This window comes from Brassica napus, chromosome A1 (assembly GCF_020379485.1).
Source record: "Brassica napus cultivar Da-Ae chromosome A1, Da-Ae, whole genome shotgun sequence".
NCBI lineage: Eukaryota > Viridiplantae > Streptophyta > Magnoliopsida > Brassicales > Brassicaceae > Brassica > Brassica napus.
The window spans coordinates 9,287,208-9,308,745 of NC_063434.1; the positions used below are offsets into that span (position 1 = coordinate 9,287,208).

The 21,538-nt window shown below is 36.3% G+C and overlaps 4 protein-coding genes and 1 long non-coding RNA gene across 7 annotated transcripts; 2 read left to right on the plus strand and 3 right to left on the minus strand.

Moving 5' to 3' along the window:
• The first annotated feature begins 1,254 nt into the window (after positions 1-1,254).
• LOC106393511 lies at positions 1,255-6,884 on the plus strand. 3 transcript variants are annotated; one of them, XR_007317045.1, is made up of 7 exons: positions 1,255-1,411; positions 1,815-1,895; positions 2,387-3,894; positions 3,988-4,222; positions 4,360-4,550; positions 4,649-5,195; positions 5,305-6,884. It is a non-coding gene; the product is annotated as an uncharacterized LOC106393511 (long non-coding RNA). The 3 variants fall into 3 exon arrangements; XR_007317043.1 differs by having other exon boundaries at positions 2,387-3,916; positions 5,305-6,883; XR_007317044.1 differs by having other exon boundaries at positions 1,287-1,411; positions 1,815-1,890; positions 2,387-3,916; positions 5,305-6,883.
• A 3,222-nt stretch (positions 6,885-10,106) lies between these two features.
• LOC106445066 (serine/threonine-protein phosphatase PP-X isozyme 1-like) lies at positions 10,107-12,237 on the plus strand. Its single transcript, XM_013886555.3, has 8 exons — positions 10,107-10,471; positions 10,636-10,788; positions 10,876-10,938; positions 11,022-11,107; positions 11,187-11,262; positions 11,350-11,618; positions 11,705-11,783; positions 11,858-12,237. The coding sequence occupies exons 1-8, from the start codon at positions 10,331-10,333 to the stop codon at positions 11,906-11,908; spliced, it is 918 nt and encodes a 305-aa protein (XP_013742009.1). The 5' UTR covers positions 10,107-10,330; the 3' UTR covers positions 11,909-12,237.
• A 1,047-nt stretch (positions 12,238-13,284) lies between these two features.
• LOC106445076 (peroxygenase 1-like) lies at positions 13,285-14,900 on the minus strand (the record flags this gene model as incomplete). The annotated part of the gene is given in 6 exon segments (NM_001315621.1): positions 13,285-13,646; positions 13,738-13,863; positions 13,951-14,045; positions 14,134-14,219; positions 14,306-14,455; positions 14,756-14,900. Coding segments are annotated over 6 exon segments (738 nt in total). The 5' UTR covers positions 14,874-14,900.
• Positions 14,901-15,234: 334 nt separating this feature from the next.
• Positions 15,235-18,070, minus strand: LOC106445031 (protein HOMOLOG OF MAMMALIAN LYST-INTERACTING PROTEIN 5). Its single transcript, XM_013886514.3, has 6 exons — positions 17,887-18,070; positions 17,611-17,711; positions 17,101-17,210; positions 16,516-16,591; positions 16,262-16,405; positions 15,235-16,138 (listed from the first exon to the last, which is right to left on the minus strand). Exons 1-6 carry the CDS (start codon positions 17,978-17,980, stop codon positions 15,404-15,406), a joined length of 1,260 nt encoding a protein of 419 aa, XP_013741968.2. The 5' UTR covers positions 17,981-18,070; the 3' UTR covers positions 15,235-15,403.
• A 151-nt stretch (positions 18,071-18,221) lies between these two features.
• Positions 18,222-21,323, minus strand: LOC106444944 (65-kDa microtubule-associated protein 2). The gene is made up of 10 exons (XM_013886391.3): positions 21,122-21,323; positions 20,659-20,752; positions 20,382-20,585; positions 20,056-20,301; positions 19,776-19,991; positions 19,554-19,709; positions 19,163-19,474; positions 19,000-19,087; positions 18,763-18,911; positions 18,222-18,690 (listed from the first exon to the last, which is right to left on the minus strand). The coding sequence occupies exons 2-10, from the start codon at positions 20,728-20,730 to the stop codon at positions 18,424-18,426; spliced, it is 1,710 nt and encodes a 569-aa protein (XP_013741845.2). The 5' UTR covers positions 20,731-20,752; positions 21,122-21,323; the 3' UTR covers positions 18,222-18,423.
• Between the last annotated feature and the right edge of the window lie 215 nt (positions 21,324-21,538).

The window sequence follows — 21,538 nt, forward strand, 5'->3', positions numbered from 1 at the left end:
ATGCACAAGCATGCAGCAAAGAGTGACTTTAATTCATGCATCATCCGGATTATTATTCTCTTTCCCACATAGCTTGATACCTTGATTTATTTGCATTTTAAACAATTTTTTCATTGCTTTTTTTTTTAAAATCTTACTTCTTTATAAAATCTTAAACTCAACTTATGTCTTTCAAACTTTACTAAGCAATTTAAATATATAGAGAATAAGAGTTTACATGAGATTGTTCGCAGACTTATGCTAAAAGACATGATTTATATCTATCGTCTAAATTTTCAATCTCAAACTTATTAAAACTCAACATTTTCCGCGCGTAGCGCGGCCGAAGTCTCTAGTAATTATAATAATTATTAATGTCTTATGATGTCCATATATGTCTTATAAGTCATTTATAAAAAAATATAACATTTATTAAACTATCTATCATGGCTTACAAAATTATTTCATCTTTATTTTAAATTATTTATATGAGTTTATAAAATATTTATAAAAATAAAAATTCTCCTATATATTAAAAGAAAAGTCACTTAAGTGATTTTCGCTTACATGTCAATCATTTGTGAAGTCTTAAGAAAATTGTTATGATTTGCTTGGTCGATAAATTTCAAATTTTTTTTAAGATTTAAATAAAACAATAAATCTAGAACCAATTAATATCACTTGCCAAATAATCTGAATTATATTATAAATAATGATTTATGGAACTAATTGTTAAAATTATATAAAGAATAATAATGTTTGATAACTCTCTTTTATATTTATAAACTAAATAATATAATGAAAGAAACTTTTTAAAATTTTAAATTATTTTAATTAGATCTAAGATAAAAGATAAGTCTAAAACTAATTGCTATCACTTGCCAAATAACCTAAATGATATTACAAATAATAATTAGTGGTAGCTAATTTTCAAAGTTATAGAAAATGTAATAATGTTTGATCAATTCTTTTTATATTTATATATCTAATAACTTAAAAAAGAAACTCTCTTCTTTTATAGTGAGCCACGTCACTAAATGGGTTCGTCATGAGTTGACACGTGTCTAAACGCATCTTCTATCCGCGTTTCATTTATATGTTGTTTCGTGGGTTTTAATAACTGTGTTTTGTTGGTGGACCGTTTTATTGTGAAGCTCATGGCTTGCTGGTATCAACATCTGTTTATTATTTGTGGGTCCCATGCTGATAAGTCTCCGCAAAGACTTCACGTTTGGTTTGATATATTTAATTTAATTTTAATACATTTTAGTTCAAGTCTCATTGTTTGGTTATATGATCCACTAAAAAATTTGGGTAGATGGCCCGGTAAAAAATGGTCCGATAAAAAACAAGCTCTATCGTTTTATGACAATTAGGTTTTCATTGTTTTCCTTCGTCGACCCTTCAACCTCACCATCACTGCCTGTTTTTCGTAAGTCTGCAGAAACACGATTTCTTTTTCTCTACTCTCCACCTCTCCTATCTCTTCATATTCATCTCTTCCTTTTGGTTCAATTCAATGTATTCCTCTTAGCTTAGACAATAAATACTATTATTCTCATTAAACTCATTGACAATTTCGAACTCTCTGTCTCCCTTCCCATACAATGAGAACCGAATCACCTCAGACCCTATAAATTGTAGGGGGTTGAGAGTAGGATGAATCTTCACAGCCAGTCTCAGTTTTTTTTTCCCCGTGATTACATGTTTGAATGTTGTGGACTTGTATATATCATGCTTCTTAGATAGAAAAACATGATCGTTATATGTTATCCTGAGGTTTTGTTTTTGGAATTTTAATGGAAGAGTTAAAAGTTTTTTTTTTTTTTTTGCAGTTTGATTTCTGAAACAATTCCTTTCCACAGAGATTTCCAGGCATAGCTTACGCAAGCAAGGCTTTGGAGTAGGAAGGTCAGGTATTTTTGTTTTAACCTCTTCAAGTGTTGTTTTAGTTTCGTCACCAGACATAGTCATAGTCTCAAAAGTTATTTCTTTGTACACGAGAGATTGCGCGCTGTAATCGATGAGATTGAGTCTCTGAAACCGGAATTCAGGGAGTGAAAAACTGAATATAGCGAACGATGAATCCTTTTGTGTTGGAAGTGGTTCCCAGTGGTATTGTATAGTTCAGATTCTGTTGAATGTACTCCTGTCCACAGAGCTTCATATTCCAGATCTGCTATTAAAAAGTTTTAAGAATTAGAATTAGCTTCATACTCAGTTAAATACGTATAGATATGTTCCAGCTAATGATTTGCTAGATCACTGGTTCTTGGTGGTCTCCCTGAGAAATATCATGGCTTGAATTGAATTAGTTCTGGGTGGCTGATGGAATCAACTAAGGCCATATCTTTAATTGTGTTTAACTTTTGAAATATCATCTTCTCATACTTGGATTGATTTGCAGTATATTGATGTGGAGGCACTGCGGATATGGAACGTGTGTTACGTCCGTCTCCTTCTTCCCACAGAGAAGTTATAGTTTTTGATCGGCGGCAGATCCTCCGCCAATCTTCTCTTCACTATCTCTGAGTGGCAGATATGATGGAATCCGGCGAAGGTTTCGCGGCGATGGAAGAGAGGATCCTTCCTGGAAGCTTCTCCCAGTTTCCTCTTCCTGCTTCTTTTTCACAACTTATGCCACATTGCTGCAGACTACTAAATCAAGAAATTAGGAGGCTCTCCATTTTCTCCGACCTTGATATATATGAGCCTGGCAGTCCATTTAGATCCCTTGGTCCGGCGCTCACAAATGGAAAGCTTGATTTTGAGATTGCAAGACACTATAGGGTGTTTATTAGAGGACGAGATCTGTGAAAGATACTGTCAAGGAGGAGAAGCTCAAAGGTAAGCAATGTTACAAACATCTCAGCGAGCCACTACATTTACTGATCGAAGCCGAGCTTACAGAGAACATAATAAACTCTAGATTGGAGCATGCAGTGCATTTCCTGGAGTCGCTCCTAAAGCCAGTGGACAAATCAATTGACCACTACAAGAGGGAACAACTGAAGGAGTTAGGGGCTCTGAATGGTACGCTAAGGGAAGAGAGTCCAAGTCTGCGCTTGAGCCCTTGTCTGAGTCCGAGCATGTCCCCTTTCAACAGCAAGCGTGCCAAGACTTGAAAATAAAGATTTCTACAGGATAGATGATTTCTTTTTTTTTTCTCTGCTTCGGACAGAGAAACCATGGCATGGTCGTGTGGACGGAGGCAAATGAGACACTTCAATTCATTTGTTTTTAAGTCATTAAGTTTATTCTTTATTTTTGAAAGTTTGTTGGCTAGCAGAAATTACTATACTATGTAGCCAGTAAGTAATAATCTTATTATTGCACAAAAAAAAAAGTAAGCTAACTAATACTAAAAGAGATATATGAGCATCAGTCAGCCTATCCATGTATGCAAATTAAATTAACCTATCACAAAATGACATGTCAGCACCATTGACAAATGACCTTTAATCTCTGTGCTATTCCTTTCGCAGGAGAAACCTAAGAGCATCTGTATTGGAAGGCCCTTAAGGCATCCCTTAGGGGAAATGGGTGGGAACCGAGGAAGAAAGAGAAGGGAAAAGCCCTTAATTAAGGGCTGTCCCTTACTCTCCTATGACCAAAAAAAAAAAAAAAAAAAAAAAAAAAACAGAACAAGGGACCTCTTCTCCCTCTCTCTTCATCCCACCAATACAGATGCTCTAAAGAATAAAGACACCAGTTACAAATCCTCTTTCTCTTCCCTTTCCCACTTTGTCTTCCAACTATTAAAGCTCCATTAAAGTGAAAAATCATAGAATCTCGCTTTCCGCTGAACTAACAAAAAAAATTGAGACGAGAGGTAGCTCTTTGGCTTCCAAGTGTTTCTGTTCTTCTTCATCATCCCTTGAAACATCATCTCCACGCCCTACCAAGCCATCTAAGGTTAAGATCCGCTATTGAATCTGTACGTCTCGACCGAATCTGAGTTTCTTTTTTTTTTTTTCAAATCTGATTTTTGATTTTTTAATTGCTTAGGCTGTGGCGGTGCCGGCGGGTCTTCCTCGGTGAGCTAGGTTCCGGTTGAGAATCAAGTATCGGAATCTGTAGAGACATAGCTTAGATCCTATGATCCCCAAGCTATGGATGCGGATTTACGCTCTGATCCACAAGCTATCCTCTGACTCAGTGGCTTTCATCTACTCTTCATCGGCCTCCGCCTCTCTCTCTCTCTCCTATTCTTCTCCAGGCCACATCAACCCTCTCCGATCAGGTTCCAGAGCTCCCTTTGTAGCTAATAGCTCTTGAGATCTTCGACTTCACTTTGCTCTTTTTTTAGGTTCAAACTTCTGTTGTTGCCTTCTTTTTTTTCCAGATCTGCTTCCATTGATTGAATAATCCTAATTGCAGAAAACTCTACCCAGGAGCCGATCTAATTGTAGCTACTGAATTGCTTAGACAGAAAGAGAATGTGTAGGCAGAATTGTTGCGCAAAATCGTCACAAGAGGAGGAGGTGATTTCACCACCTGATGAGAATCTCTTGATCTACTGTAAACCTGCTCGTCTCTACAACATTCTTCGCATTCGCTCTCTTTTCAACGTAAATCAATTGTGTCTCTCTCTCTCTCTGCATCATTCTTTTAGCTCAGCTGATACTGATTGTCTTTCTCACTCATGGTCTTTTTGTTTTTCATGCAGCCATCGTTTCTTCCTAGATTATTGAGCTACAAAATTTGAGCAAAGGGCAAAAAAAGTATGATTCTTCTTTTTATCCTTTTCTCGGGTCTAATTATGGAAACTCATGAATGGTTTCTTCTCTGTTGTGTGTGTTTTTTTGGTTTAAGTCCGGATCTGCTGGGATTGTAGTTTTTAATTATAAGGATTGTAATAACAAGAATATCAACTCCTCAATTAACGGTGATTTCCATATCTTGCATACTTTGCAGCTAAACATAATTTGAAGTTTGAAGTTTTTGTCTTGCAGGTCGTGTTGCAGTGATAGGGTTCTTCATGGCTTCACTTTTGTTTCTGTCATGAATCCGGATTTTTTTCGTATTGAAATCTAGAGGTCTGTTTGAAATTTGAAGGTTGAAACAAGGGTTTAAAGATGTTGTCCAAGAGATTGAATCTGAAGTTAGCTGCAAGCTGGAGCAAGGTAAACCTGGGATGCCGTTAGATAAGAGATTCATCACACGTTTATTGAGTTTATACCTTCTGTGCTTTCAGCTTCAACCAGAAGGATAGGGTAAGCAGCAATGAGAATTTTTCTTCCCTGTAGAAGAAGCTTAGCTTATTTATAAATAAGAATAAAGAAATGAGAAGAGATGAATTGGTTTGCGTTTTGCCTCTAACAGAGACGATACACCAGGTTGCAGCATGTGATTTTTGAGTTAGGAGCTTCAGAATTGGTTGGATCAATTAATAGACCACGTGCCTGGCCAGCCTTTCGAGTGTATGGTTTGGAGTTAACTGAAGTGCTGAGTAATCTTACAGATTGGAAGGTGAATATGGTGACAAGAGAGGCTAACTGGGGTGCTTTCTTGATTGCTCAAAGCGTGACAGAGGAGATGAGACTTCAGTCCTATGTGGCCCAGGGTAATCCTTCTTGGTTACATGGTTTGCTTGCAGAGGAAGGTACGAGGAACAGTGTGTAACTGATGATGGTGGAGTTTGAAAGTCTATGGTGAAGCTATGTGTTTTTGGAGAGAAGCTGGAGTTTTAGGCTCTTAGCGTTTCTATTTCGCTTTTTAGTTTTTAGTGTAGTTTCAATTGTTGTTGAGGTTCCTTTTGAATCTTTATGGTATTTTTGACACTTTCCATTTTCTCAAGAGTTAAAAAAAAATTTGTTTTGCGTTTCATGGCCTGATTTGTAAGATTTAAGTATAAGGTTTTGGCCTTTTGGGTGGTGTTTGCTTAAGAATTTGTCATTTAGTTTGATTTTCGTCTAACCTTTCATTTGTAATGGCTTTCCATAAATTGGTTTGGTGGACAAAAGTTTTCAGTTGTTTTGGTCATTTTGACTTGCCTTATAAATAGTAACACTTAAATTATTGGTTAAACTAAAATCATGTTAACCAATTTTTATAGTAACAATCTAGCTAGAGATTTTTTCATGTCTGACCATTAATTTCTTACTTATACCATCATCTCTATAGTGTTATATTATAGAACCCTCAACAAACTATAAGTTCTAAAATTTTCAGATTTATTAGGCAGAAAACAATAAAGTAATAGTTTAAAATTTGTATACTAACTTATTTTAATACATAACTCTAACATATATATATATATATATATATTCAAATAAAAAATTAATTAAGAATTCGACCTAAAAATGGTGTCCAACGGGGATGATCATCTCATACAGAACAAGCTTATGAGGGGACAGAAAATGGCTTCTCATAGGAGTTTGTATTATTTTCAGTTTTGAGCTTTGCGTAGATGCAGTTTGCTCGCATAATCTTTGATTCACAATTGTTATAAAAGTTTGTGGTGTGGTGTGTGATAATTATGATTTAAACTTATGAAATAAGAGAGAAGAGTTTCATCATACCTTACTATCGGCACACATGTGTTTATCTCGATAGGTTTGCAGGTAGTTCGTAGGGATTTCAAAATATGTTCGCATGTTACTCTCTTTTGGCAATATCTATATGGGTCACTTGACCAAACATTTTCTCTTTTTGTTTGAAGAAATTTGAGAAAAGTCAGTGAAGCCTAAGCTTCTGAAGTTAATTGATGAAGCGTTGCAAAATACACATGCAAAATACTAGGAGGAGAAGAGCTGACATAAGTGTTTTGCAGAAAAAGAGAGGGGAGAGAACTAGAGAGAGTTCACCTCATGACGTCTCTAACAAATGCTGCGAGGTCCACAAAAGGACTTCAGAATAGAAAAAATTGTCAAGAGTTAGTAACTTTCTTGGTAGGTTTTTACCATTGCCCTTTCAGTACATCAATTTTAAAAAAAAAACTATTACAATTTAAAACTTTTACATCATAAGAGGGGTTTAGAGAACACCAATTAATGGGTTCGAATTTGTAGACACATCAGCTTTTAGGAGGTTTAACATTATAAAACTTATTTTTAGATAATGAATAATTTAGTATGTATATATTTTCCTAATACTGAAAACATATATTATACCTACTAAAAAGAGTTAATGCAAATTCTGAGAAAATATATTGGTAAATTGTAAGTATTATTTTATGATATTTTTGAGTATTCATTTTCTATTTTCCAAGGACCAACTATATTTGTGGTGGATGTTCAATTTCATCATGTTTGTTCAGTACTTCACCACCTTTAATTATCTGGTTTTAATTTGAGAAGATATATAATTACTACAAAATAAAATAAACTACTCTATTTAATCAAGTAAATAATTTTCTTGGTAATTTTGTTTTCTTGGATTAGACATCCATTTCTTAATTACACATGACACATCAGTGTAAATTTTAAAATTTATAATAAAATTCACATTTTTTTAACATTTGAACTATATTTATTAGCAATACATCAATGCTTCTTAAATTGTCTTTGTAGCTACCAATACTATTTGTATTTTCTATTTTTTATTAGTTTAGCCTAGATTTTGGTGGTAAAAAAAGAAAAACAATTACGGAATTCATTTTTTTCAAATTTTTATTGATGTGAGTTTGAAGAAACTTAAAAAAAAACATTAACATATTTTTAATCAAATATAATAATTCATAAATTATAACCTAACATGTTATTTATAAATATTAAACAGAAACAATTAATATCTTATTTTAAGCTACTTGCTTATTTTTATAAAGAAAAATATAATAAATTGGATTTTCTTCTAATTGTTTAAATTATAAAATTTAAGAAGAATTATATTAAAAATCTATTAAATTTAAAAAAAAAATTTTGAACACAGTGAAATAAATATATTTATTTTCATATAGTAATAAACATATAATTTCTAAAATAAAAAAATAGTCAAATATATAGTAAAAATAGTGAAAATTATAATTAAAAATAAACCAAAAATTTCATGTAAATTTTAAATATAATTTTTCATTTGCTTACCCGCCCGTAGGGTGGATCCAACCCTAGTAATCTTAATAATAGTAAAAAAAGGCCATCAAAATTCAAATTTGTAAATACACTAAGCAATTACATTCATTGACAGTGTCACACATAGATTTCTCTCTCCTAACTGTATATTGTAAACTTGCGCTACATGTCTATTGTTGCTTTGTCATTTCTATTCTGAGCAAACGTTTGTTGCTTGATTTTAAATTAAACGTATCGAAAGGTATGAGATTTTGACGAAGACACATATTACATAAAATGAGACACTGGTCATCACGTGCTCCAGATTGCGTTTGAAAAATTGCATGGACTGAGTCAATATATTTTATGGAAGACAACATCATGTATTTGAGACGGTGACTTTTTTTTTGCTCGAAACTATAGTCTTAACAGCTACTAGAGTTAGGTGTTTGTTTTTAAAACTTTTAATAGATATATATTGCTTTCACGAGATCCTCCCCGGTACGTCCTATAACATTTTTGAAGTATTATAACATATCTAATTGAACATCTCCGCTCCTAGTACTACATAAAATAATGAATAGAAATTTTTTTATAGAAATCTGTATAATGATTTCAAATTCATATAAAAATATAGTAGTTCTATAATACTAACTAATTTCTTATAATGTCCAAATATACTTTATAAATAATTAGGTTTTGAAGATTGGACGGATTATATTTAACGGAACATGCGAGAATTTCGATTTAAAAAATGTTTTTCATTTAAATAATATAGTGAATAAGGTAATGTTATGATTGAAAAGAATAATTTTATGATTGAGTAGAATTCTAAGATGGATTTTGGTTTATTGATTGTATGTTTTTATTACTATTTAAAGAGATAAATAAATATTTTTCAAAAATATGTAAAACATTAGGAAAACATAAGAAAAAATTTAATAAAAAGAGTGAAATGATAATGAGAAAAATAAGAAGACACCGAAGAAGATGCATAATATGTATTGGTGAAGTTAATGTGATAATTACATATATAATTTCACAAGCATTTATTTTTACTAAATATTCATTTGTTATTTTTACATCAAATTTATAGCTATTTTTAATGTTTCAAACTATATGACATTGTATACATAATATATATTTTCATACAATATTTATATCCGTAAATTTCAGGCAACCACCTAGTAGATTTGTTATTTGTTTGATAAAAAACATCATCCAATTAAATATTAAATGGACTTATGTGAAACATTGAGTGTTAGATTTTGAAAAGCAGAGCACATTCTTATGAAACTAGAAAATGAAAACCATGACAATATGAGCTACATCACTCAGTTTTTGCCTTTGAATTGTCTCATTGTTCCTTCTTTTCTGTGACAACTCATTAAATGAGAATAAAGATAAAACACATACATGTATTGTGAAATGATAAATGATACAATGCAACTTAAGAGATGGTGGGATATCTCTGTCATGATGCTTATGAACTCTACCGAAACTCTGTTCAGCATGACAATATCTTCTCCACGTTTTTGATCACTGGTCTATTCTATTAGAACATAAATACAAAATAATATTTGCATAATTTTAACTTTTTAAGTGATTTTTTACATATTTTCTTTTTTTTTAAACTAATTCTGACTACTTCATTAATATTTTTTATAATTAATTTAACTTCATTTATTACAGAATTACAAAACATAACTATTATATCTTTTATACTTTTTTTTCACTTTTCCAACCTATTTCATTAATTATATTTACCGTAATAATTCGATATAATTTATTTTACGTATTGACTATAATAGTTTTATAGGTTTGTTTATTTTTTACATAATTAATTAGACAAAGATATTTAGAATACATATCGATTATTTAAGATTTTAAAATTAAACTCCGTCTGCATATAATAAAATTTCTGGATGGAGTTGGAATCTGAGTCTTACATGTCCATGTAGATTGTTCATAGGAACCTAATATTAGACATATAACGGGCCGGGCCTGTTTATTAAAAAAGAAAAAACTAACACTCAAGTGGAGTTTTATGAAAGTGGCGCGACTTAATTATACACGGGCCGGGCCTTGTAAAACTAAATTAGCCCTGGGTTCGGAGTGTCGATTTCAGGACTTTACGGGCCGAATATACAATTATAGAAAAGAAGTGGGGGTGGTTTTGAATAAAACAAAGAACATTTAGGGAAGGAGAGAGAGAGAGAAAATACCCCAGCGGAGAGAAGCAGCTCTCCCGGGAAGGAAGATGACCTAACCACACTACTCTCTCTACGATAAATTTTGGTTGATTATCATCTCAATTTTTCAGAGTGATTAGAGGAGGTGAAGAGGAAAAGGGGGTAGAAATGTCAGACCTAGACAAGCAGATAGAGCAGCTGAAACGCTGCGAGCCACTGAGCGAATCGGAGGTGAAGTCTCTTTGCCTCAAAGCCATGGAGATCCTCGTTGAAGAGAGCAACGTTCAAAGAGTCGATGCTCCCGTCACTGTAAGAGACTTACCTTCTTTGCTTTTTTTCTCGATCTAGGATTGAAAGTGGAATTTAATTAAATTCTCGTGAATTAATAAATAGGAATGGTTTCGTCAGATCTTTGCCTTTGATTACAGTGAAGTTGCTGAAGTTTTGTTTTTTTTTGCTGTAAAATGGAATAGCTATGTGGGGACATACATGGGCAGTTCTATGATATGATGGAGCTTTTCAAAGTTGGGGGTGATTGCCCTAAGACCAATTACTTGTTTCTTGGTGATTTTGTTGATCGTGGTTACTACTCTGTTGAGACCTTTCTACTTCTGCTCGCTCTCAAGGTAACGGACGGGAGGGTGTTTGTGTTTCATTGTCTTCTAAATAGGTTTTAGAATAACTAAAGTGGGTTGCTTTTGATGTATTCTCAGGTTAGATATCCAGACCGTATAACTCTCATCAGAGGAAACCACGAAAGCAGGCAAATCACACAGGTGGGTGAATGCACTTGTCTCATTGACAGTTTCTTTGGGTTTTTTTTTTATATATGAGTGTTTACAGAGTCTGCTTTTAGTAGGTTTATGGATTTTATGATGAGTGTTTGCGTAAATATGGCTCTGTTAATGTCTGGAGATACTGCACCGACATTTTCGACTACATGAGGTACTTACTCACCTCAATCTCTCTTTCATTTTTTTTTTACTCTTAAACTGATGCGTCTCTTTTTATTATGTACAATTAGTCTTTCAGCTGTTGTTGAGAACAAGATATTCTGTGTTCATGGCGGTCTCTCTCCAGCTATCATTACTCTTGATCAGGTTTGATAGAAACAGCTCTCTATCTATCTACTGATATAATTCACAAGTTTCAACTGACGAAACCCCATATACATTTATTTATGGCAGATCAGGACAATTGACCGGAAGCAAGAAGTGCCACATGATGGTGCCATGTGTGACCTCCTATGGTCTGATCCTGAAGATATTGTTGATGGCTGGGGATTGAGTCCTCGTGGTGCTGGGTTCCTTTTTGGCGGCAGTGTTGTCTCCTCTTTTAACCACACAAACAACATAGACTATATTGCCCGAGCCCATCAGCTTGTTATGGAGGGTTTCAAATGGATGTTCGATAGCCAGATTGTCACAGTCTGGTCAGCCCCAAATTACTGTTACAGGTAAAAAAAAAAGATACTCAGAGTGTGTATCTTCCTCCCTTTTAGCTTGATCTTTTCATTTACTCCTATGTACAATTATAATCCAGGTGCGGTAATGTGGCTTCGATTCTTGAGCTCGATGAGAATCTAAACAAAGAGTTCCGTGTGTTCGAGGCAGCGCAGCAGGTTTGGACCCCCTTTTAGTGAAAATATATCTTACTATGAGCAGTTCAGTAAAGTGACATAACTCTAAATGGCAGGACTCGAGAGGGCCTCCCGCTAAAAAGCCTGCCCCTGATTACTTCCTATAAGGGGCCGAACTTTGACAACCCTACTACTACTTCCGAAGTAGAACTGAGGAAGAGAATCACAACTCGTTCAAGAGTCTGTGTCACAGTGCAAGACAGAAGAAGTTTATACGATACAGGCGAGATCTATTTAAGTCACACTGGGGTTGTTTGAAAAAAAGAATACTGTTGGTTCCGGATTTTACTTGTAATGTTAGTTAAAGAGTGTTGTGTGTGATGGTAGTTAAAATGAGTGTGTTTATGTCAAAATTCAAGTTTTGTAATTTCATAAGAAAAGACCTCAATAACAATTTTGAAGCTCACAGTCATTTCAATAGAGAGTTTCACTTGAACCGTTTGGACCATTTGACAGGGACTGGCTGTTGGAATGAGTTCATGCTTGGATTATTGATGTTGATAGGAACTTGCCAAAAATGTATTAGCAGAATCCCAAAATCCCTGAGAAGAAGATGAAGAAGATAATAATTGGAAGCACTATGATAATATTCTTCCAAATAAAAATTTATTATATCAATAATAATACACTCTCTAGTCTTTAGAGTATAATGTGAAGACTGTTCCAGAAGTGAAAGTGAATGAGACCAAGATTCAAGAGGGGGGGGATGTATTTTTGTACCACATTGCAAAAAAAATATGTTTGAAGAAGAAAAAGAAAGACAGAGCATACACTCAAATAGTTGGTTTGCTCGTGCGAGGAAGACATGGGGGGTTATTGTGTTTTGAGTAGAGATTGGGTATCTACTCAACCTCGCTTAGGATAGGGACAATGAGAGGCTTCATCTGCGCAATGTATACAATTGCCCACCTGCCCCACAGAAAAAAACGATGAGATAATGAATCAAATCGTATTAGTGGTGTGTGCATCCAACTTCACAAACTTACATCAACCAACAGCAGACGGTGGCTGTAATGACCAAAGTAAAATGTAGCCTGTTCCACAAAGCAAGAAACAAAAAAAAAAAAAAAAGACTTGAGAGAGATTTACTCCAACAAGATGAATGGTTATCGAATGTGTGTACAAGCATTCATATTCCAGCAGCACAAGGAGTTAGAATTGTAACAGTAATTGTTTACACTGAAGAAAGTATCACAGCAAGTAGCCAGTCCAAATATTAAAAAAAAGTCCAAAGAAGAAAAGAGATTTAGATTTCGTCTACTAATAATTCTAAAAGGGCAAAGAGATTCAAAAATGATTCGAGGTTATTACTTATGGATCAAGGCGTTAACATTGATGGAACAATGAGATTACTTGAAGATTGCACGACTAAAACCATTATTGATTTTTCAGTCACCCAGTTTACAAGAGTTTTTATACAAGAAATGATTCTCAATACCAAGTAACAACAATGAAAAATTACATTTGAACTGGAAATAACTAAAAAAGGGTTGATACAAACACAAACACAACAACAAAACATACTATTATTCAACATAGAAGTTTTTCTATACCAGCTGCAACTGATCATACTTCTACCTTACAGATTTTGACATAACATAACAAACACATGGACTCTGCTTTAGACACAAGTTACATTCACATCGACGATTATCAGCCTAAAGCTCCTCTACCATTTACTTTTAGTAGTAGGCTGTCTTGTCTTCATTGATACCTGCGTATATCTTGGCACAATACTCGAACAAGCTCCCGTCAAAACACCTCCTAATCGCTTCTTTTGACAGAAACCCTTCTTCATCCCTCGCTAGCAAGTACAACAACCCCCACTCTATTTTGCTTGCGAACCTAATTATACACAAACACATATGTACACCCTAAAGATCATTTTTGTAACAAAACTAACTAAAGGTTGATAAAGGAGGGTTCGTGTACGTACCATCCGAAGATGTCCCATGCGTCACGTTGTCCTTGTGTCATCTCCCATAATTCTCCAAGACTCAACTTGTCTGGCAATGTTTTCGCATATTTGCTAAATATCAACTCAAGATTCACCGGCATAAACCTGCGATTTAACATAAGGTGGGTTATATATAGACCAGTGCATCATGGTTTATGACCAATTTTTACAATATATTCAGCGGTCATTCACCTCCCTTCATTGTCATATGTTCTTGAGTCGCTTCCATGCTTTGACTTGTGTATATTGTGTATGTATATTGGGAAGAACGGCGAAGGAAACCATCCCTGCATTATTATGGTCGAGAGCCTAGAGTAGAACAATCAAATCTACACGATATATATATGTTGGGAGAAGGATGAGAATTCGTGTTACCGGAAGAGTAGCATAGCTAAGGGCCAAGTTGATTACAGCGGCTGCGATAAGCGATACAATGATATTGAAACCAAGCATTCGCAGTCCTAATGACAAGTTGGAATCAAAACTTTCAAATATATACTAATGAAAACACATGTATGTATATATAAAAAATATAATTTGTATGTACCAGAGTAGGTCTCCCAAGGATAGATAATTCCATTATCATCTAAATCGAAGAAGGCCACATGTTGCTGAAGAACACTAAGTCCATAATTCTTATGGCCTGGGGTTCCATACGGATGCTCTCTGTCGGGTGCTTGCAGTGCTCTTGGCATATCTATATGCAAATCATCAATTAACACCAAATGTGTGATATATACATTTGGATGCTATGTATATATAAACTTACAAATTAGACCATATTTTCTTAATTACTATCTATACTATCATGCGCATAAAAATATTCTCACATGCATATATTACACAGAGAGTGAAATAATGAAAATATATGATATTTTCATTATTTTTAAACGGGTTTCTTTAAATCCATCCATACAAAATATCTATATATATAGATACATGCATGATGTATACGCATGTTGACAACAACTAGGATGCAAGAGAAAGGCGTTATTACAAGGTTTAGGAAGTCTATCATCCATGTCAACACGAGCACGGCGGTGAAAGGTGACCGGAGCGTAGGGAGCCACCGTAGCCATTGCGTCTCTCTCCATTATCTCAGTCGCCGTACTCATCTCTCGCTCTTTCTTGCTCTGTGGACCGAGTGCAATGTGTTCATGATTGCGTTTTTAGAGTAAAAAAAGCATGAGCTAGTAAGATGATGATTGAGGTGCGTGGCGAACATGCACGCACCAACGAACACACCGGCTGACATCTCTTTCCTTGTCGTTAACGCACCTCTCCTCTATCTTCCTCCTTACACTTGACATGACAATTACGACACGTTTGCTTCCGTGCTTTACCAAATCTTTTTAGTGATAAATTTTAAATCTAACAAAACCATCTACCTGGCCTTTTATATTATTGTGATATTTAGATATACATTTATACTGTTTGTGGCTATATGAATACTATCGTATAACCATGGAGGCATCATGCAAAAAAACACTAGTTTGAGAAATCAGAAGACTTCACACAATGTGTTTGTTTTGTACACAAAAGTCTGAGCCAGAAGAGTTAATAACAAATCCATAGTGTGATTGTGAGCTCATGCACACATTTCACATACATCAAACCCAAGGTTCATAGATTAAAACATGAAATATCAGTGACCCGCTGATGGATTTGTAAGCAACTCGAGAGACTTCTTCAGATGTTCTACAGCAGTAGAGATTTCATCGAAAGCCAAAGCTCCAACAGCGAATCTAGCAGCCTTGTGTGCCTCTGCGATCTTCTCTGGCCCTGGCTGGTAGCTGCTGTCGTAATGGTACTTCTGAGCTGGAGGATCTAGAGCAGGAGGAACATTGACACGCCCGTTTGATGATGAATAAGGAGAAGGAGGAGGAGCAGAGGCGAAGCTTGAGGAAGAAGGAGCAGGTGCGGAATGTGGAGAGGAATAGTAAGGTTCAGGGTTTTGGTAGTGAGAAGGGAAGTGGGAAGGAGTGGCTGGGAGGCTGCTCTCGCTAAAGCTAGGGTAAGACTGGAAATTAGGGAGAGAGTTTGGAGAAGGCTCATGAGATGGGTAGTTTTGTGGCGGCGGAGGCATGTGTTGTGGCGGGTCTTGGTGGTATGATTGGTGGTTGTAAGGATGAGGGTAAGGGGAGTCTGATGGTCCGGTGGGAGGCGGAAGGAGGTCGTTGGAAGGGTAAGAAGATGGTGGTGGAGGCGGGACATCTGTTTGATAATTGTTGTTAGAATTGTCATGGAACCTGGGAGGAGGTAGATGATGTTGTGGCACTTCAGGGAAATGGTGGTGGCCTGAGTCATCATTCGAGTCGTGGGATGGACCAGGCTCTGTTCTATGTTGACTTGGTACATTGGTATCACTTGCACCAAGATCCTGTATGTAATGAAAATGTGCAAATGATGAGTGGATTAAGTTGATGCAGATGTTCATATCTTAAACATTTGCGCCAACATCTAGATATTCCCAAACCATTAATTGCCAAGTAGAGAAACTTACATAGGAGCCACTAGGACCGCTCGATGGAAGGGATAGATCACTTTCATCATCAACAGGATCACCTGGAGTGGGTTTCCTTCCTTCTTTAATGGCTTTCCTTATGTCAGCAGCTTTCCAAGCAGCATACTTCTGTTTCTGCTCTATCTGTCCATGGTCCATTACATATACATATAGTCAAACATCTAATAAAGCTGCCTCTTAAGGTGCGAGGTTTCTGTTTGAGATGTTAAGGGAACGAAAAAGTAGGAACTCACATCAGGAGGAACGGGGCCAAACTGGCTCAGAATCTCAAAGAAGATGTTTGCAGCATAGAAAGTTTTGGCAGTGCCCCTGTCAAAAGCGCAACAAAGTTAATATGGATAATCCCTCAAAAGCGTCTGTAAAGGAGTCACATAAATGCATGTATTAATGGGCAGTAACTGAATTAATATTAAGGTTAGAGATAGAGACATTTTTCAAAAGTAGAATGGTCAAAGGAAAACAAGAAACGATAAGGCTTGGATGCATCCAACTTATTCCTTAACCCGTTATCTTAATTTCTGTCTACATATTACTACAACTCGAAAGACATCATTAGAGCAAGGTATCACCTAAAAACCTGTGTGCTTATTGTAAATGCATGCATATAAGTTCTTTTCAATATTAGCAATAACAATACTAGACAGGGAATGAATCTGGAGAAACAGGATAGTTCGAACCTATTAAGCTAGTGCTGATGGGGGACATACTAGTGCTGATGCTCAATCGAACTAACAATACTAGAAACTTACTAGTGTCAAATGTCATTCAATATGAGAATCAGATATACGAAAAAAAGAAGAAGAAAAAAGTAGACTTACAAGTCAGCTCTTCCTGCACGATCCTGCTTGTCAGCCTTTGCAAAGACATTCAGTGCAAAGCCCTCAACATGCATATTGTCATCTGGGGACAGAGTCAATGATTTCTTGTCCTGGAGTTGCACAAAAATATAATTCAATATGTTAAATATGGCTAAAACGCACATGACAGCATTGGCAGACAATAAATTCAAGACTGGTCTATTTCACGATCAACATGCAAAAAAAAAATACTAGAGCATAGATAATAGGCCATAGGAACAAGCGAGAGAAACACCTAATCAAACCCCAAGGCTGAGTATATAAGTGTTGTTGCTTCACATGTGTGTTTACCAATCACATGAAGCAACCAAATCTAAGTTAAGATTAAAAGTCTTAACTTCCCAAATATAAGCATAAATACACTATCCAGCCTTGTGACAACACATATATGAATCAAAGCCAAACAGATCATGAAAATTACTAAGAATCAATCAGGTAGCAAAAATCAAGGTAGATAATTAAAGGTGAAACCTTTTCGAGCTGATTAATGAGGGACATGAGGATCGAATTGGTAGTCTTAGTTCTCTCGCTCTGCGGAATCTTCAATCCTTTTTCCATGGCGTACAGCCGACCTAATCAATCAATCATCGGCAACACCATCAATTTTCAAAGATCCATCCATATAGTAAACTCAATCTCTGGACTACGATCATATAAGCTCAGCTAAATAAATAAAATAAAACAATCATCTAGGTTTTTTTTAATTCAAAGAGAAAGAGAGAAGACGAACAACATCAACAAACTTACAGTAATAAGCAACAAGCGGTTCATGTTTCTGCAACTCGTCGGCTCGTTGCAAGTAAGGCAGAAGAGTCTTCGCTGGTTCGTTTGTGTTCGACATCGTTTCTCTAGGCGAGCTTCGTAGCTTCTCTCAGATTGTAATAGACAACAACTAGAAATAAAGAAAGAAGTATTCCTAATTCATACGCGCTTGTAACGATGTCGTTTAACGGACAAAGTCCTGATCCTCTTTGGAAAACACCTCCAAGTTCTTAAATATTTGCACATCTCCCCCTGCCTTTTTTTTAATTATTCAAATTACCCCCAAAAATATCTTTAAGCATATTACGAATTTTACCCACAAAAACAAATAACTCCAATTAAACCGGTCACTTCCTATAGTCATTCTTTCTACCAATGCTTGGGAAAAATATGAGAATCAATGATACAGATACATATAACATTCTACTCTCACTGAGTCACTGTCTTGTCTTGTTTCTAAAGTGTTTGTTTCATAAACATCAGTCCTTCCCTAATATCAACTTAAGGGTCAGAGATATATTGTCATGGTGAAGCTACAACTGGAGATGCAGCATCCTCTTTTGAGACTGCTCCAAGGTTAGATGGTGAAGTCAGCTTGTTGAGACTGTCTCTTTTGGACTTGTTTCCGTTCATGGATAAGCGCTTAATAGGCGTTTCGTTACTCCCTCCTCCGTTAGCTCGTGTTCCCACCGGTTTCTTGGCACTGGCGGGTCTTGCAGGGCTCGGTTTAGACCCAAACGCGGAGGTGTCTTGGTCTGTGTGTGGCTGTTCTTGCTGCTTCTTCTGTTCCTGTCAATAAGAAAAAAAGCAATATTGGTTTATAAGAAGTTATGATGTACAACAACAGTATGAGAAACTAACCTTCTGCCTCCGCTTCTCCTCTTCTCGTTCTTGCCTCAGTATAGTGTACTCATCTAGCATGGCGAGCAAGGGAACACCATCATACTCAAAGGACATACTCTTATCCTCTTCCCACGCCCGAGTTTTAGCAACCAATGTGTCAACCATTGCTTGTACAAACACAACATCATAAACCTGTCAGTCTCAGCTTGACGCATTGTGAAAAGAAAAAAAAAACAAGAGACTCTTGGAAGTTACCGGTAATCTTGCTGACCAGAATCCGAGCTTTCTCAGCTCTCTTGAGATTCAAATGCGCACCACGGCTTGCACTATACCTGTTCTGATCCTGTTTTCAAGAACAACATCACATTAAAGTCTATGTCTTACTAGTAATGAGTTTGATCCTCTCATTGCATTTTACCAGATTGTAGTCTTCGAGCCAGCTCTCTTCCTCACAAGCCGACATCCACTTCTCAACTCGGTCTAATATTTCTTTTCTACTAAAGGCTTCTTCCTTAGCCTTTGCAATCTCACCATCCATTTGAGCTAGTAGCTCAGCAGGTTCAGTGTTTCCTGAATCAACCAACGACATGATCCTCTCACGAACCACCTCTGGTTTAATCTCTATATGAGCACGAGCATAGATCTCCTCGAGCTCGGTTTGCTTCCTGAATGCAATCTCCTTCATTCTGCTAGCTTTCAGCTTGTCAAGCCTATCCACTTCCACCTCAGCCTTTCAAATTTTTTTTTAAGCAAACAGTTACTAACTATAAGCATTGATTGATCGAATGTAATATCAAGTTCAACAATACCTGCTCGATCAGATCAAGTGCGAGAGCACCAGAGACGGTCACTTCATGAACTGAAGCTGAAATGTGACATGTAACATGGTCAAATAGCTCCCTTTCCTCATTAGGAGTGTCCATTAGATTCCATAGATCAGTTAGCTGAGTAGCTAGCTCTTGAAGCTGCACAAAAACACAAGATTCATTACTAACATGAATTATCAAACTGCAAGATTCATTAGATCTAACCTTTTTGAGTCTTTGATTCTTATCCTCTTTTAGAGTCAAGACAGTATTGGCCAACGTTGATAGCGTCTCATTGCTAATGCTTTTGTTTTGAACACCGTTAGCCTCATCTAAGCTCGGATGAACTTCAGTGACCGTGGTCAAGAAATCTAAACCAAGGACGGCGCATAGATCATGCACCGTGCTCACGAACTCGAGCACCTTGTTCAACCTATCACTCTGTCCACACATAAAGCAGTTTTTAGTTCTGGTCTGAAAGCAACCATATCAAGTATATATATACCTTCTCTTTCTGGAGCTCTTGCAGTTTGCTCTTGTAGTCATCTAATCTCTTCAGGGACAAGTCAGATTCATCGACCACAAGAGGCCCATTGCTCAAACCGCCGGCAATCTCTTCGCATATCTTCTGAATCTGTGACTGTACACCAGAGAACTCACGGAGCCTTTCCTCTTTCTGTTGCCAGAGTTGTTCAAGCGCAGGTGCTATTGCAGAGAGTTGCTCTTTGATCGTTCCTGAAGTCTTATCTGGCTGTAATCAAGACACAAACACATCTCAATGACTCTACAACCATCTCAAACATTTCAGTAGCTAAACGTGAGGGCACTTACGATGCCGATATAGCTTTTGTCTCCAAGAGCAGCAATGAGATTGGAGAGTTCAACATTGGCATCCGACAGGGTTTGAAGAAGCTCTGCGCGAGATTTTGCGGCCAGTTCAACTTTCTTCTTGTAAACATTAAGACATTCTTCTTCTATCTGAAGAAGCAGCTTGTCTCGTTCCTCGTCACTCTCCCCAACTTCATCCCATATTTCCTGGAATAAATGTTTGTCCAGTGAGTTCGAGGAACCATGGTTTAGAAGTTAAGTGTGTGTTCTATGAAATTACCTGTAATTTCTGCAGTAAGGTGCCACAAGTGATTTCTCCAAGAAGAGGATTGTCTGCTTCTGTCACTGCCATTCTTGTGGAGTCACAAGGTTCCCTTCAGAAAGAGAAACACAACACATTAGAACAGAACTGAAACTACGGTAAAAGAGAGTAATGTTGCATCTTTGCCAAAAACTAAACACGCAATCACCCTAAATAAACATGAGATGTATGCAAAGATAACTGCAAGACCCATTTTAATCAGAGACACAGAATCTTGAACTTTTACGTAGCTCAAAACCTATTTCTAGCAAGACCCAGAGAAGTAAGCAGAAGAAGCTCAAAAAGAGAGGGAGTTCTCAAGCTCTGCTACAGATACTAGCACTGAACTTTACAGAAAACTAACTGCATTGGTGCTAAAAACAAAGCAAGAATCCAAGAGTTAAACTAATCGAACCAAACAGTAGAAGATGATTTTCTTTACCGAGATTGTTGTCGGATCCTAGTGTTTATCTGAGTCTTTCCTCTTCTTCTTTTGTAGATCTGAAGCTCTCTGACGAATAGTCAGTCAGTGTTAAGTAAGAGAGAGAGAGAGTTCAGTAGCATAGGAAACAGAGAAATCTCAAAAACTTTGGTTATGGAGGTTGGGAACTGGGAAAAGTAGGACCCATTTTCATTTATGTCTGAACGTCAATAATCTATATTATAATAGGACAGTATTCTCTCCCGGAAGAGACACGTGTCCATTTTTTAAATGTGTGGGTTCCGCGTTCAATTCCGAAATGGGTTTGCCGGGAGAGACACGTGTCCATTTTTTAAATGTGTGGGTTCCGCGTTCAATTCCGAAATGGGTTTGCTATTACATTTGGTTTTGGTCGAAGTATCTTTAAAAGCCCGATAT

Excerpts from the sequence above, each read along its gene's own strand:
- LOC106445066 (XM_013886555.3), top strand. The coding sequence starts at position 10,331 with ATGTCAGACCTAGACAAGCAGATAGAGCAGCTGAAACGCTGCGAGCCA. Across the intron at positions 11,108-11,186 it reads GACATTTTCGACTACATGAG|TCTTTCAGCTGTTGTTGAGA; the intron begins GTACTTACTCAC and ends ATGTACAATTAG. Across the intron at positions 11,784-11,857 it reads TGTTCGAGGCAGCGCAGCAG|GACTCGAGAGGGCCTCCCGC; the intron begins GTTTGGACCCCC and ends TCTAAATGGCAG.
- LOC106445031 (XM_013886514.3), bottom strand. The coding sequence starts at position 17,980 with ATGTCGAACACAAACGAACCAGCGAAGACTCTTCTGCCTTACTTGCAA. Across the intron at positions 17,712-17,886 it reads ACCGCTTGTTGCTTATTACT|GTCGGCTGTACGCCATGGAA; the intron begins GTAAGTTTGTTG and ends TTGATTGATTAG. Across the intron at positions 16,592-17,100 it reads CGTGCAGGAAGAGCTGACTT|GGGCACTGCCAAAACTTTCT; the intron begins GTAAGTCTACTT and ends CGCTTTTGACAG.
- LOC106444944 (XM_013886391.3), bottom strand. The coding sequence starts at position 20,730 with ATGGCAGTGACAGAAGCAGACAATCCTCTTCTTGGAGAAATCACTTGT. Across the intron at positions 19,088-19,162 it reads GGCTCGAAGACTACAATCTG|GATCAGAACAGGTATAGTGC; the intron begins GTAAAATGCAAT and ends TCTTGAAAACAG. Across the intron at positions 18,912-18,999 it reads TCTGGTCAGCAAGATTACCG|CAATGGTTGACACATTGGTT; the intron begins GTAACTTCCAAG and ends TGTTTGTACAAG.